Genomic DNA, 14959 nt, shown 5'->3' on the forward strand with positions numbered 1-14959 from the left:
AAAAGGAAATAAATGTATCGCTCTGTCTGTCCCTCCTTCCTCTCATCCGTCTTTAATTTTCCCTTCAGTTAACGAGGTTCATACGTGGCCCAGTATGTCCAGATGGTCAGCACTCCAACCGGCTACTATTGAATCAAAACAGTGGGGCCTCCATTTATCAACCAATCACAGTCTTGCAGAATACAATTAAGTTGCCATGTAATTGGCCTGATTGGTGGGGAATATTAACGAGCTGTGCTGTAATTGGCCCTAATGAATGAAGGACTGGGGAGCATCTTATTTCCTGCTCTACTTGTCACCTGTTGTTAGCCAATTACCATACCTAATGTGAATGAATGTTGTTAGTGTGTTCGTCCAGCTAATTTGAATAGATGGCACTACAGCCTTTAATCACACACAGCATGATAGCTTAATAACATGATGAGGATGAGGTCTTTCCTGCTCTTTACAGGACTTTCCTGCTTGATAAGCTGTCATCCGATGATGCTCGTGTTTCCATTCCAGTGTAGAGAACACTGTAAATTTGACTTAATTTCATATACGATCAAATATATTCATTCTAAATCAAAACAGTAAGCGACGTTATCTTTAAATGAATACCAGATGATTGCAATGTTTTACTCAATTAAGGTCAACACTCCTAATCCTGTCATCATAGTGACAGGAGAATAGGAATAAGTTAATTTTAAGTACTTAGACTTGATTATTGACTTAAATTCTAAAAAAACATACCAAAGTACAGGTGCAGCTATGATTTATCTCACATCTGTCTCTCACATCTGTCTTAATGTGTCACATCCTGGCCACAGGCCTACAATACAACTATTTTGTCAACTGTTTAAATGAGCACTTAAAAGGGATGGATGGAAAAAAATAAAATTGCAATATCAGTATTTTTTGTGTATAACCAGTGTTTGTTTATTTTGCAAGATACTGCATGGTTTATCTCTCTCACTTCTTAATTGATTTATTTTAACAGCTTATGGTGAAACAAGACAAACAAGATGATCAATGATGGGAAACTGTTCCATAAAACATTGCTTGAAAGTTTTCTCAAACTGTCCCTACAACTATCAGCCACAAGCTGAAAACACTGTGAACTGACTTAAAGACTGATACAAAGAGAGCTGTGACTTTGAAGTTAATCCCACATGATCAATTATAAGAATCAAATTTTTGGATATTTGTTTACACTTACAAACATAAATGTTGCAGAATTGGAGCAAATTAAAAGTAATGCAATAAATACATAAGGGAGCTGCAAGCCGGGGTGGACGTGCTGTAGGTTTAATGCGAAATTGTTTGCAAAAATTAAAATGTAAATTGGGACTCGTGAAAATTGCAACTAGTTCGCACTGTCAGTTTACTGTCTATCCATTTTTGTCTCTGCCTATAGACGTGCACTGCATCCACCGGCTCCTCCTGTCAGACACACGGGGTACAAAATGATAAGTACATAATGAGAATGAAGAGAGATGTTCTGCAGTCTGACAATCTCTTTCCTGTAGGGAGTACTTAGATTAGGACTGTATTGGCTAAAGGCTGATTAGCTGAAATCAATGCTAACGCAACAGTCTACTGGGTGCATTCATCACAGTCCTTGTCATTGTGATGTAGCTTGTGTGCTTATTGTTTAACAGTGTGTATATTAATCAGTTTTGTTTTCTAACCATTTATCCATTCAGGTTTTTTTTCCTTGACAATAACTACTAAATGTTACATGTAAATGTGACAAGGGTAGGAATGTCATCAGCCATCTAACCAAACAGTCACTTTGTGTTTGTGTTTTGTATTCTGAGCCTTGTTTCTGTGATATTTTTCTTCTCACACCAAAGGGTGTCTTGGCATCAGTCTGCCACAGCAGAGGGAGACCCTCTCCTCTCTTCTCCCGTCAATGCTGTCTATGTCTTTAGGTAAATTTAAAGTCTCCTCTCCTTCTTCCTTGTGAGATGTACATTTGACCACTTGTCCCACAACTGATATCCCACAGATACATGGTTAAACATAAAATAAGTAGGATTTGTCAGTTGCTGTTTGTAAATGCACCAGAAAGATTGATTGTTGAGTTTTTTTATTCCCAGCACGTTAATTACCAACATTTTGGGTTGGTAAAGTGTCCCAAGCACAACAAATTAATGGGAAAATAAAAAAGTATGGGCAGAACATGGCCTATGTGGATGCAGGTCCTGCCACACACTTGTGGTTGGATGGTTTGGAGGGATTATGTTGGTGTTAGTGTATGGATTATTTTTTGGGAAAGTCCTGCGTAGTTTCCATTTAAGTACTCATTCAGAAAGTTTGAATCAGTGATGTTTAAAGGTAGGGACCACTTTATGATATGGATGTCCAACAAAGGCACACAGAGCATCTACTGAGGTGAAGCCAGCACACACACACACACACACACACACAAACACACACACACACACACAAGTGCGACATTCTTCGTCTATCTTTCTCTCTGTCTCTCTCTGCCTGTCAATTCACCTCTCATAGACTCTGACTCTATCTCTCTCTTTCTCCCTTTCTTTCTCTCACACACACACAAAACATACAGGCACAGCTCTATGTAACTATGACTGCAGTTGCCATAACACTTGTTTCCCATGAGTCCCCTAACAGCCAGACACAAGGGGAAGACAGCAGTGATCCAACTGTTGGCATCGCATACAACTATGTATTATGGGTGTAATGTGTCTGGGGAGAGATTGTTGGCCCACCCAAGATCCTCAGCTGGCACTGATGAACACACACACACACACACACACACACACACACACACACACACACACACACACACACACACACACACACATGCAACATTTGATGTTTTTCATAGGTTAGGTTATTATTTCACATCATTTTAGGGCAGTGGAGAGTTTAAGGCCTTAGGGCTTTATATGATTGAAAAGCGGATATGTTTTGCTCTCTTCCACACAATAGCTGGACAAGCTCTGGCGTTCTCTTCAAGAAAAAAAAACGGTTTAGACATTGTGTGAAATGTGTCTTTGTATTGTGTTCGAGAGAAATCTGTTAGCATGCTAGTCAGGTCTTGGTCCGGCCCGTCCTGTCTGATTATACCTCTTTGTACCTCGAAAGGTGATAGTGAGTCACTATGGTGTCACGTCTGCTCTCAGTCCAACAATGCTGAGGCGGTTTTCTTGCTGGGTTTGGCTCCTGGCACCCCGCTGTAAGACCAACTCATATGGAGTGTAACTCCAACCTATATGGAGGTAGGCGCTGACTGAAGCCCGACCTCCATCTCACTTCTCTCCCACTTCATGCCTCTCCTGTCCTGGCCTGAACCCACCATGTCTTTGTTGTCTGCAGAGTCAGTTGGCCAATTCTTCAACCCGTGTTTCGTCAAAATAACTTTATTGCAATGAAGCAGGAAAACTTTTATGATTATCTTTGATTAATGATGGCTGCTCTTGTTCATAATTGACATACGTTTATCGATCAGTTATAATTAATAGACAATCAGCCCTAAATAAGAATTAAAGTGTGCCTAGTGGAGAACTGTCTCTAGAAAGTTAAATCCTCCTAGAAACATTTTTTCTAGAGAAGAAAAAGTAGTGATCCCCCACATGTAGATTAGACATTTTTTCCTATTTAGATCTTTTTTTTCTATTAAGAGCCTTGCACTATAACAAACAAGTACAGAAATGTTGCAGCATAAGTATTTCCCTCTTGTTTTGTCCTGCAAGAGAACATTTTGACCCAAAAGAAAATGTGTGAGAATATATTGCCCTCAGAAAAAATGTGTTGCCTTCTCAAAACAATGTCATAAATATTGCATGTTTACATTTCTTTAGAGACAAAATGTGCCACAGCACTGTTGAACGCCCACCATAGCACTACGTTAGGCTCAATTTATCTATTTTGTGTAGACAGCTGAGAAATACCCCTGGTCCTGTGAGGTCATTTTCTCTATTCCGTCACTTGAGTTAGTGTCCTGGCAGTGTTTGATGTGATTAGCACTAAATTTTACTGCAGAGTCTCTTAAAATTACTCAGCCTTTGACCCAAATGTGAAATTTAGTTTTATTCCGTGGGGCCCATGGGAATGAACTGCCAATGTTGTCGTGGGGACGCATTCAGTTTGTCTATTCACGACCTCATTGAAGTGTCCAAACCAGTACATTGTGAATTCAGAGGAGACTTTTGAAATATAAAGGGAGGTGGAACAATGTTTACTTGTATACAGTTAGTTGTCATGGCCCGTATTGTGGTCAGACTGTACCATAAGAACTGTGTCTCCCCTCCATCATTAGTACTGGTTAGTCTGGCATCTGTCTACAGTACATCTGGAATGGGCACTTGTTCATTACACCATGCCATATTTCACTCCACTGGACTTAATTACTCTCTGTTAAGTCATTTGAATTGATATTCTGGCGTTGGTTCTGAATGGGTGTGCCGTATTATTAGTGCTGTGCAAACCCACTCGTCTCCTATCCATCATCGGGTTGGTGCTCTGGACTCTGTTCTGCTGTGAAGGTGGCACAGGGGCAACATTTTTGTGCGTACTGTAGTCACAAGAAGGAAGTGCACCATGAAGTCGAGCACTGTACTGTTTTGGCTGTAGCTGCACGCTGTGTTTTGGTTGGTACCGTATTTGTCTCTGCTCTGTCAACAGGTAGGTGGTCTGGAATCTGTCTCACTGTATTTTGACAGGAACCTGAAAAATTAGACTGTGCTAGTATTTTTTTTCCCCTGTCGTTCTTCTTCTCCTTTTTTAGCGGCTTTGAGCACAGTGGGCTCCCAGACATATTCTGCTGGGGATGACATGTTTGTGAATAACAAAGAAACAAACACACATGCTACATAGTGGATACACAAAGAGAATCATCCACATTCTGCTGCTGTGTGATTCATCACTCTGAATGAGTGGGAGGCAAATAGTTACCATGTATTTTGCAATTTAAGCAGTGCAAAATGACTTTAAAGGAGAAATCTCTAATAAATTTACTGTAATTTATCACAAAAGAGATTAGGGATTCAGAGATTAAAGAAATAAGCCAAGTTGAAATACTCACTTCTCTGACAACGCTACAGCCACAGTATTAATATTAATATAATATAATATCTTTCTGGAGGAGTGGATGTTTGTAACAGTTAAACTGAGCGGCCACTGAACTCCAACCCCAGAGCGTGTATTTTCAGAGCAGTGAATTTTGTTTTCAGGATAATGGGCTTAGCTTAACATTGACTTTTATGAGCAGCTGATCAACTTACAGTGTAGGATTTGTTGCTGCTTGTCATGGTCAGTTTTGCACTTGGTTTGTGTTTTGGCGGCGTTCCTGCAGCCTGCCTGAGCTTCCTCAAGTCTGGGGAGTTTTGGGGAAAAACTCACTTCAACCATAGATCATGTATTAAATAGGGATTCAGCCTGTTTAATATACATCTATTGATCCTCTGGTGTATTGTAATCGAATGCATTTGATTACAAAACATTTTAACTGATTTACATGTTGTCTCTCTGTGCAGTGAGGAGGCAGAGGAGCCAGAACTCAACAGCCATCACTCTGCAGTTGTCAAGACGATGATTAAAGGACCTGCTACAACCCCAGGTAAAAAAAAAAAACCACAGCTGTGTTGTCCACGTGTGATAGCATAACATCTTAAATGACTTTTCACACACATATTCACAACCAGCACTGGTTATTGCCAGCTGTAATTTTTCCACTCTGTAAAAAATATGATTTATTGACCTGGGACCAAGCCACAATTAGCATGTCTCCTGTTAACTGACTGACTCCACGTTTGTGAGCACATATTAAAGAATATTGTACACATACTGTATATACATAATATATGGGTTTCAGTGACTTCAATACATTTTTGTTCGTAGAGCCAATTGCTGCATGAAATCTGTGGAATAGTACATTACTGCCTCAGTCTGCTGCCAAACCCAACAAAAGGATATCTGTATGCCTGTGTGTGAGCCTGTAGGCATGTTGTGGTATTTTTTCACTAAATTAACTAGTGCAGCATAATCAGACTAAGGTGCCTTAACTGTTTTCTTAGCATAAGTCATGCTGAGCACATACATACCCAAAATGTAGAGTCCCCTAAATAGATTCCCAAAAATAAAATTTTATTTATTTAACTAAAGCGTCTTTAAAGTGTGTATTTTGATTGATTAATATATTTCCCCCCTACAGTTTAAAAGTGTTTTTTTTCTCATGCAAAAAATGTCTGGTTCCAAATCCTGGCATAATGTAAAACTGATTTACTGCTGTTGGATTGAATGTTGTTGCAGCCAGTTAGCAAGAGGGAAAGAGGCTTATTTTCCATGGTTGAAGCGTGACATATGTTGTGAAATAGGTCATTGCAGACTTTCTTTTTCTTTTCTCGTCTTTTTCCTCTGTGGAAGCCCATTAAGCAGGCGAGAAGGCCCCGTTCTGCCCATGGTGCCTCGCTTAGTCACACGTGCAGCAGTCCTACTCTCTTAGAAAGATAATATTTACTGAAGGGACCTGTCGGGAGTTATGAATAAAGTTTTAAAGGCAGGCCACAGAGCTGCCGTATAATTCCTGCGTGTACTTCATCTGCACTCAGCCCATAGATTCTCAGGTTGAGTGTTTCTCCTGGGCATTATTCTGTCTATCATGTACAAAAAGAATATATTTACCATTTCTCATCTCATTCTGTTTATTTGTGAATATTTATCTATGAAATAACCGGCCCATGCTTCACCTTTTACCCTGTCCAGTCCTTTCCTCTCCCCCAGTTCTCTTCCTGATGAAACTGCCACTCAACAAAAATCGTAAATATAGTCACTTACATGGGGACCAGCGCTCATGAAAATATACTGCTAGCTATATAGCGCCCTTGCAGCAGTAAGCCACGGATCCATTTTGAATCCTGAGCTGCAATTAAGGATCCAGACCTTCAGCCGCTGCCTTGTTGCAAATGCCCATTGTAAAACTAAAAAAATGGCATCCTTCACACCCCTCATTCCCTCAGCAGCTTCACCTTCAGCATACAACCATATTAAATGCAGGCTGGCTTGATTAATGTCAGCTTCACTAATAGGTTGAAACATCAAAAAATTATTTGACCTGAAAATGACTGGCAGTTTTTGCTGGAAATTTTGATTTCAGCAGATGTGCGGTGAAGTATTCATGTGAGAAAGCATTTTAAAGCTGTGTTGTAGCCTCCATCCATCCATCTCCATCCATCAATGTGAACAGGGTTGCTCAAACTGTCCTATGAAGTGAAAGTTACGCATAACTGAATTTGCCCTGGAATTGCAGACACAGCCAATGCAGTTCCAGACCCACAGTTTTAAAACATATTGTGCCCAAGCCTCTAGAACCTAGATACAACATGCATCCACCAGCTTTGGAAATTACTGAATTCAATCATGGCTGCCGATCAGCATTTAATGAACTGAATGTAGGCCATAGACTCCCTGACCACATGGCTGACCCTATTTATTAAAGGTAACTAGCTAATATTAGCTTGATAATATTAAGTTTCAAATTTCAAGTTTATTTAATTTATATAGCACTTGAATGTAAACATTCACCAAAGGTTATTGTAGGCAATTGGACTTGGTTCTTGAAGATGTTTTGCCTCTCATCCAAGAGGCTTCTTCATTTCTAGGGAACTACAATAACCCTTAGTGAATAAGCAGAAACTCAGCTTTGTAAGGACAGTTTTAGACTTAGACATATCTCAACTTCTTAGCCAGAATGTTTAGCAACTAGCTGTTGAACAAAGTGAAGGATTTAGCAGCTAAAGACTTTTCCTCTTGTTCCTTTAGAGTTCCTTTAGAGTTCCTCTAGAGACCTAAAAGAGAGTTAATATTGAACTTACATTCATCAGGCAGACACATTACTCAGAGTAAATGATAATTGCTGGATATTTAAATAAGAAATTATTTGCCAACAAGTAAATCATATCAAATTTAAGGGTGTACATACTGTATATCATTGTTGTTTTTGCAACTTGTTTCTGCTGCCCCCAAGTGGCAAAAAAACTATTACTGCAGGTATAACTTCTAGTTTTTGATGAGTGTTAAAATTAATATTCAGCTAGCTCCATCCTTAAATGTAAAGACAGTCCTGTCCCTATCCACATGAGACACACTTAAGCATGACACATAACGCTAAAGCCAAGCTCCCAAAGTAGCCCATGAGCTCACACACAAAAACACACTCCATAGTCTGGAGATCAAAGGCCAAGCTACATGTTTAGCCAGGTGTGGGTTTTAGCTGAGGGAATGTCTTGGTGGTCTATGTGTGTATGGGTTTGTGCTTGGGTGTGTGTGTGTGTGTGTGTGTGTGTGTGTGTGTGTGTGTGTGTGTGTTTGGTCATGTGTATGCATGCACATATGCCATAGGAATGTGTCAAAGGTGGAATGAAAGATTCTGTGAAGACTGATGTGGTGAATCCGTGGTTGTGACAGCAGTAGTCAGCCAGCTGCATGCACCGCCATGACACCTGCTGGGTGTAGAGATGAAGAGGGTAGAGGTCAAATAACTTACACACCTGGCAGGAAAACATAAATATGCACATGCACATACATCCTGTGTAATAGTACAAGAGCTCACTTTCTTGTTTTCTTTCACATCACTCTGTTTCTTAACAGATATAACCTTTAAGCGTTTAACCATCTCTGACAGGTCGTGGTCCACAAACTGGTTTGATCACCCCATCTTTCAGTATGAAGGGTAATGGAAGCGCCAGTGTCCCGAGAGGTCCTGTCCCAGCTCGACCTTTACCTCAGCCCCACCCTAAAGATGAGGACACGCTGGTTCAGATGGCAGAACATATCCCTGCTGGGACTCGTACACCAATGTGTGCCCACTGCAATATTGTTATCAGGTGAGAAACAAATCATCCTTGGTAGCAATATGCAGTATGAGATGGTATGAATGAAGAATCTATGGGCTCTGTCATCAGAGTAAAACAGTGAACATGCATGGTGTTTAGTTCCATCACATTGTGCCTATATACTGCTTGCTTACACAGGAATAATAAAAAAAAAAAGAGTCAATCTCTTCAACTTGGCTACACAGACATCTATATGTACTCAAGCAAATTAACATCGGAAAGGAAAATATGCCCACCTCTAAATTATTCAGTGTTCCAGTAAGGCACTTAAAATAATTAACCTGAGACGAGTAAACAATCTGTGTATGAAACTGTAGAGCTAAAAAGATCTGACTGTAGTGTAGATAAGGATAAGAGGAATTAAGTTGCACCTGCAGTGGATCAAAGTGTAGATTGGTGTTGCTCGTAGAAACAAACACGCACACACACGTGCGGCAGGCTGATACCAACTCTTGATTATCCTGCTGGGTCATTTTTTTTTTCATTTTCAGCCTCCCATTTGAAAATCAAAGTTATTATTATGAATGGAAATGACAATATGTAAACAGACACTTTGGGGCTTTACTTTACCATGTGTCTGTGCACAGATACATATTGTTCTGTATAATATTGTAAAAGCTGACATAAGTTTTAAAAGCATATTTGTACTAAAAAGTTTGAATGCAAGGTTTGTCTTCTGTAAGTCCTCTTCCTCCCTCCTGTCCACCTCTCTGGCTGCCTTCAGCTGAATGTTGTCTTCCCAACGTGTGTCACCTTACACTACATGTCACTAAGGATAGGGTAGCTCACACACTAATGGCTGCCAAACCTGGGTCACTATCAGAATAAGCTCAGATAAGCACAGCTATTGTGTGGAGTAAAGTAGTCTCTGTTGTTTTCCCACTTTACTTAATCATCAGACTGGACAGTGCCAGCGGGCTGTCTGAGTGGCAGCAGAGGACGATAGTCTCAGTGAAGCTTTGGGGACACATTGGTATTTCATATCTGAAGCAACATTTAGTGACCTGATTGCACTACTTAAATAATTGAATGAATTAATTGATAGAAATTTAATCAACAATTCTGGTAAGCCATTGATTGCTTATATTCCTAAAGATAAATCATGTGACATTTCTGCATTAAAAATTAAAAACAACCAGACATATGTTATATATTTTGCTGATTTTTGGACTTACATTGTCACAAATGTTTAGAACAATGTTGGAACCCAGAGAAACCTGTAATTTATTCAAGGTGAGGGTGTGTTTTATTTGGTTGCTAGTTGCCATAATTTGCAGGTAAACACCGGATAATGAGAAAGGATACTGGCAAATGTGACTAAACATAGCATGAATAAAACTATAATACATTGTCCGAGTCAGGTCAGATACGTTTTCATCTGCAGTGGTGGTTGTCTGACAATGAAGGAGACAACTCCCATGATCCCATGCTACTTCATAATGTCACTGATGTCTGTTATTGTTTTGACTGAGAAACTCCCAGTGGCAGAAATGACCTACTGTGCATTTCAAGCACCTCTTTGATATAAAAATTTGGGAATTTTATATCATTGTAAGTATAAAGCCTTTGGATTTTCAGACTGTTCGTCTTGGACTGGTCACTGGGCAACTAGCACTTTAATGATGTGACCACAGGTCTTATAGTAGTGGGCATTTTTCACTATCTTAGACATTGTATTGTATTATATATATTTTGTTGTCTTTCTACCCCTGAATGTCATTTTTGCAGATAAAGAGATATTTTGGAGCTTCACATAAAATCAAGGGGTTGTTTTCGACTTATCTGTTTGACTTTGTTTATTTCTTTTTTCAGAGGGCCATTTTTGGTAGCGATGGGGAAATCATGGCACAAGGAGGAATTTAATTGTGCCCACTGCCGCACATCACTGGCAGACACAGGCTTTGTGGAAGAACAGGGATCTGTGTACTGTGAACACTGCTATGAAGAGTTCTTTGCTCCAACTTGCAGCCGCTGCCAGACCAAGATACTGGGGGTGAGTGAAATGAAGTGACATGGAACAGTATGGTGTGTGTGTGTGTGTGTGTGTGTGTGTGTGTGTGTGTGTGTGTGTGTGTGTGTGTGTGTGTGTGTGTGTGTGTGTGTGTGTGTGTGTGAGTGACAGAGTTTGTGTGTGCAGAGGCGAAGGCTGAGTGTCATTGCACTCATCAAACCACTGTCTGGCTGCTCTTTTTTTTAGTTTTGTGATGGATATTCAACAGAATACACTGTAATCAACAGTTAAGATTGATTAGCTTGGGGCATTTGCAGGGCAGGGACCGATAAAAGCCTCGGTGTTAGCCATTTGTCTGAAGATTTAACTTAGTACCACTTACTGTACAGCTGGCCTTGACATTGTCTCTGGCTGTTGTTTGCAAACTCCACCACCTGTTGTTTGCAGACCAAAAGCAATACTCGTTACAGCAACTTTACAGCAACATGTCACACATGCCATCATCCGACTTTTGTTCTTCTGTTTCTTTCCAACTTTTTCTATAATGTGTCATTTAAATTTTGTAATTATAAAAGGGTTTGGCACATTGCATACATGCCTGTCTGTATGCAGCTACATTAACCTTTTGTCAGTGTATTTAGTCTTCATTGCTTTGTACTTTGTACTATTCCACTTTGGGCTGAGGGGTTTGAAGTAGGCAATTAGATGCATAAAGAGGTTTGGCAGCCAACCCTATATGAACATGATTACACAAAGCAGCTTTCAAATGTGAGATATTTTAATTTAAACATTAAAGCTATCGAAAAGCAGTGCTTTACTGTAATTACAACATCCTACTTCTGAGTGAGGGTTAAATAAGAGGTCAGCCCAACATTTAAACTTCTCATTTAACTGATGAATGTGTGCATACATGGCTGCATTGCTGTGGGATCTGTTTCTCTTCATAATGTCTTCTGTACCTCCCTTCTGGTCCAGTGGCTGACTCCCTTAACCTGAACATTATCTCTCAGCTTACATCAGTACAGTATGGAGGCCCATTTCTGCCAATGCAATGAAAAAAAGGATCCTACAACTCTGATGTCTGAAGTCCCAATGAAAACATTTCTCAAAATAGTTTCTCAGATATATTTTGAGAAAGTTTGTCATTGTTTTGAGTATATAAAACACGACTGGCAAAAGGGTAATAACTGAATGTGTCAAACAACTAGCAAGGAGACTGAACATTAATATTAACTTCAATTTATTTAACGGAGTACAGCCTCACACAACTCTTGTTTAAAACATGGGAATAAAAAACTTCCAACTTAAGAAAAACAAACTCACAAGCTTGTCAACACTATGAACAGTGTATACTTACTAATTGAAAGTTACAAACTTTCCTCCTGTCCCCACTTGAATCTGCCAGACTCAGAATCCGGTCAGAGCGGCTATAACATTAAATCCCCTCAGGTGCTGTATCGTATTGATCTCAGAGGCTGAGATCTGAGCTAACTTGCTGAAGGCAACTACAGCACAGTTAGCAGCAGGGTGCTGGAAAAAAGTCTGTGTTGTTTTCTGCAACTATATCATGAATTTGAGATACTAATGAACTATTTCTAAAGACTAAATCATTATTTTGAGATATTAAGTCATTATTTTGAGAAAGTTTATTATAATTTTGATATTCAGAGTCATTTTGTTGCTTTTAGATTCTAATAGAGTAAACTCAGATGATAGCCACCCTCCACTCTTATGCTAGTACCTCATTACCTGAATTGAAATGGTTTACTTTCTTAGTAAAGAGATATTGCTATTAATTTGAGACCAAATAATAAAGGAGGCTAAAATCATCAAGGGGTCAGTTTTAGTTCCAGTCCCAAGCATGTAGGGCAAAGAATGCAAAGAAGGCCAATGTAGGAAAGCTGTAGGTTTAGAGATTTTCTATAGTGACCACCACTAAAACTCAGGAATGTGGTACATGTTCGGGTGTTAGGAGAATTAGGCTTAGAGGCCTAGAGGCCGCAGGTGTAGCATGAACCCATAGTGTCAGGAAGCTGCGATCTTTGCTCTCATAACAGCTCTGACATTCATCCCTCACGTGTTCTAACCTCTTTAGCCTCAATCCCTTTCAACCCTCCATTTCTCACACATCTTCAACCAGCTTACGGCTTCTCATTAACCTGTTTTCTCACTCCCTCTCCTCTAATCCCTCATTTTACTCTGGCCCACCAACTTTCCACTGATTCCCTGTCCTGTCTCGTTCTCACAGTTTAAGGGTGGGAAAGAAAGCAGTTTGTCTATTTGAAGCCGGGTCATGTGGCCTCCACAAGGAAAAAAAGGGCAGACTGTAGGAAAGGCTGTGCATTTCTGACACATTTTAAACACATGCATTAATCCATTCTGATCAAAAAGGGATTGATAATAGAAATTGTGGATTTTCGTTCTTGTGCAGCAGTATTACATGACCCAGTGAGCAAAGCAGCATCCTTTCAAAAGTTACAGTATCCATGTTGCAGCTCCAGTGTTGTGAGAGACCACTGCTCTTCATGACTGTAGGGTAGACTGGAGACGGTTGCAACAGAGGACGGTTGCAACAAGTCTTATTCCTGAAATCAGCAACATGCTAGAGTGATGACACTCATACTGAACATGCTCAGACTCTTTCCCCACCAGGAAGACTAAAGAAACATTTAATTTCTGCTGCTGCATTCATTTGAAAAGAAAAAATAATTATTACTAATCTTACTTATTTTTGCTACTTATCTTATTCTTTTTAATGGAGCTTCCTAGCAAAAGTTTTTCACATGATTGTACTTATATGACAGGTGTGACAAAAAAAACATATTGAAACGTAAAAAGTGTGGCATCCATCCCCTTTCTCCCCTATGATGTCTCCAACTAACCACAGTGTATGCTTTTGCCCCTACAGGAGGTGATAAATGCCCTGAAACAGTCGTGGCATGTCTACTGCTTTCTGTGCGCTTACTGTCAGCAGCCAATCCGAAACAACACCTTCCACCTGGAGGATGGAGAACCCTACTGTGAACAAGGTGAGTGATGATGACTCTGAGCAATGCACTGATTGGATAGATTGAGCATGCTGAGAGGGGCTGATGAAAGATGTCTCAGACTAGAAGACACAGCGGTCAGTGGATAGAAAGACACAGGTGTCTCTCTGTTGTGAATTGACTTTTACTTACGTGCTAACAGTAAAAAATGTCGTGTTTGTTATGTTGCTTTGTCTGTGAAAAAGACTTCTACAGTTTGTTTGGAGTTGGCTGCCATGGCTGTGAGTTCCCTGTCGAGGCCGGAGACAAGTTCCTGGAAGCCCTTGGCTACACCTGGCATGACACCTGCTTTGTCTGTGCTGTAAGTGAACGCCTCACAGTATATCCACAGGAGAAGCAATGGAGAGATTCCAAACCATCTGACCTGCATGCCTTTGAACTGTGAGGGCAAAACAGTGCCTGAAGATTAAATAGACCCAAACATCCAAACTACACACACAAAGGGCCAGGGCAAGGGCGCCGTCCACACTAGTGATGTGTGGGACGTAATTACAACCAGGGGCGCTGCAGTTAATCTGTGGATCAGGCAGGCTGGATCATGAAAAATAATATTCTGATTAATAACAGACAGAGTTTCTTCTGGCCTGTCAAGCTTACAACTTCGTTTCAGTTTTGCTGCTTAAATGTCCCATGCTATGTGCTGCAGTATCATTGCTGTGCACAAAGCAGCCTCTCTAATCATTAAAGTAAATCGTTAAAGTAAATAATCAAACATCAGTACAACACACAGCAAAGAAATCACCTGGAAACCCTGCAATGCTCAACGTCATTTAAAATTTTATATAGCCCGCAGCAACAGGTTTTTGCAGGTGCTGGTCTCTACACTGGAGAAAAAACTATAAATAGTTATAGATAGTCCACACATTACTAATCCACACCAAGAACACTACAACACTACAACAATAACTTTAAATACATATTGTTTTAAATATCATTCATGGATGGAGGCGTCCACACTACAACTACAGTGACAAGGACGGTGGCAAGCAATATCTTTAGGATCACTTTCAGGCAATTTGATGACAGCCAATCAAAATCCATCCAAATTTACAGGGTGTACAACTTATTAAATGCTTACATAATGTAATATTAGGCTGCAAATTACACATAAAAAT

At 40.0% G+C, this 14959-nt stretch overlaps 1 protein-coding gene across 1 annotated transcript in view; it reads left to right on the forward strand.

Moving 5' to 3' along the window:
* Positions 1-14959, forward strand: part of pdlim5a (PDZ and LIM domain 5a) — an 83376-nt gene that overhangs the window by 67007 nt on the left and 1410 nt on the right. The window contains exons 14-19 of the mRNA XM_084728792.1: positions 1836-1913; positions 5490-5572; positions 8636-8837; positions 10659-10839; positions 13706-13826; positions 14030-14145. Coding sequence (XP_084584918.1) covers positions 1836-1913; positions 5490-5572; positions 8636-8837; positions 10659-10839; positions 13706-13826; positions 14030-14145 — 781 coding nt within the window. The remainder of the gene's footprint in view (positions 1-1835; positions 1914-5489; positions 5573-8635; positions 8838-10658; positions 10840-13705; positions 13827-14029; positions 14146-14959) is intronic.

Source organism: Lutjanus erythropterus, chromosome 10, assembly GCF_056507025.1.
Source record: "Lutjanus erythropterus isolate fLutEry1 chromosome 10, fLutEry1.hap2, whole genome shotgun sequence".
NCBI classification, from domain to species: Eukaryota; Metazoa; Chordata; class Actinopteri; order Lutjaniformes; family Lutjanidae; genus Lutjanus; species Lutjanus erythropterus.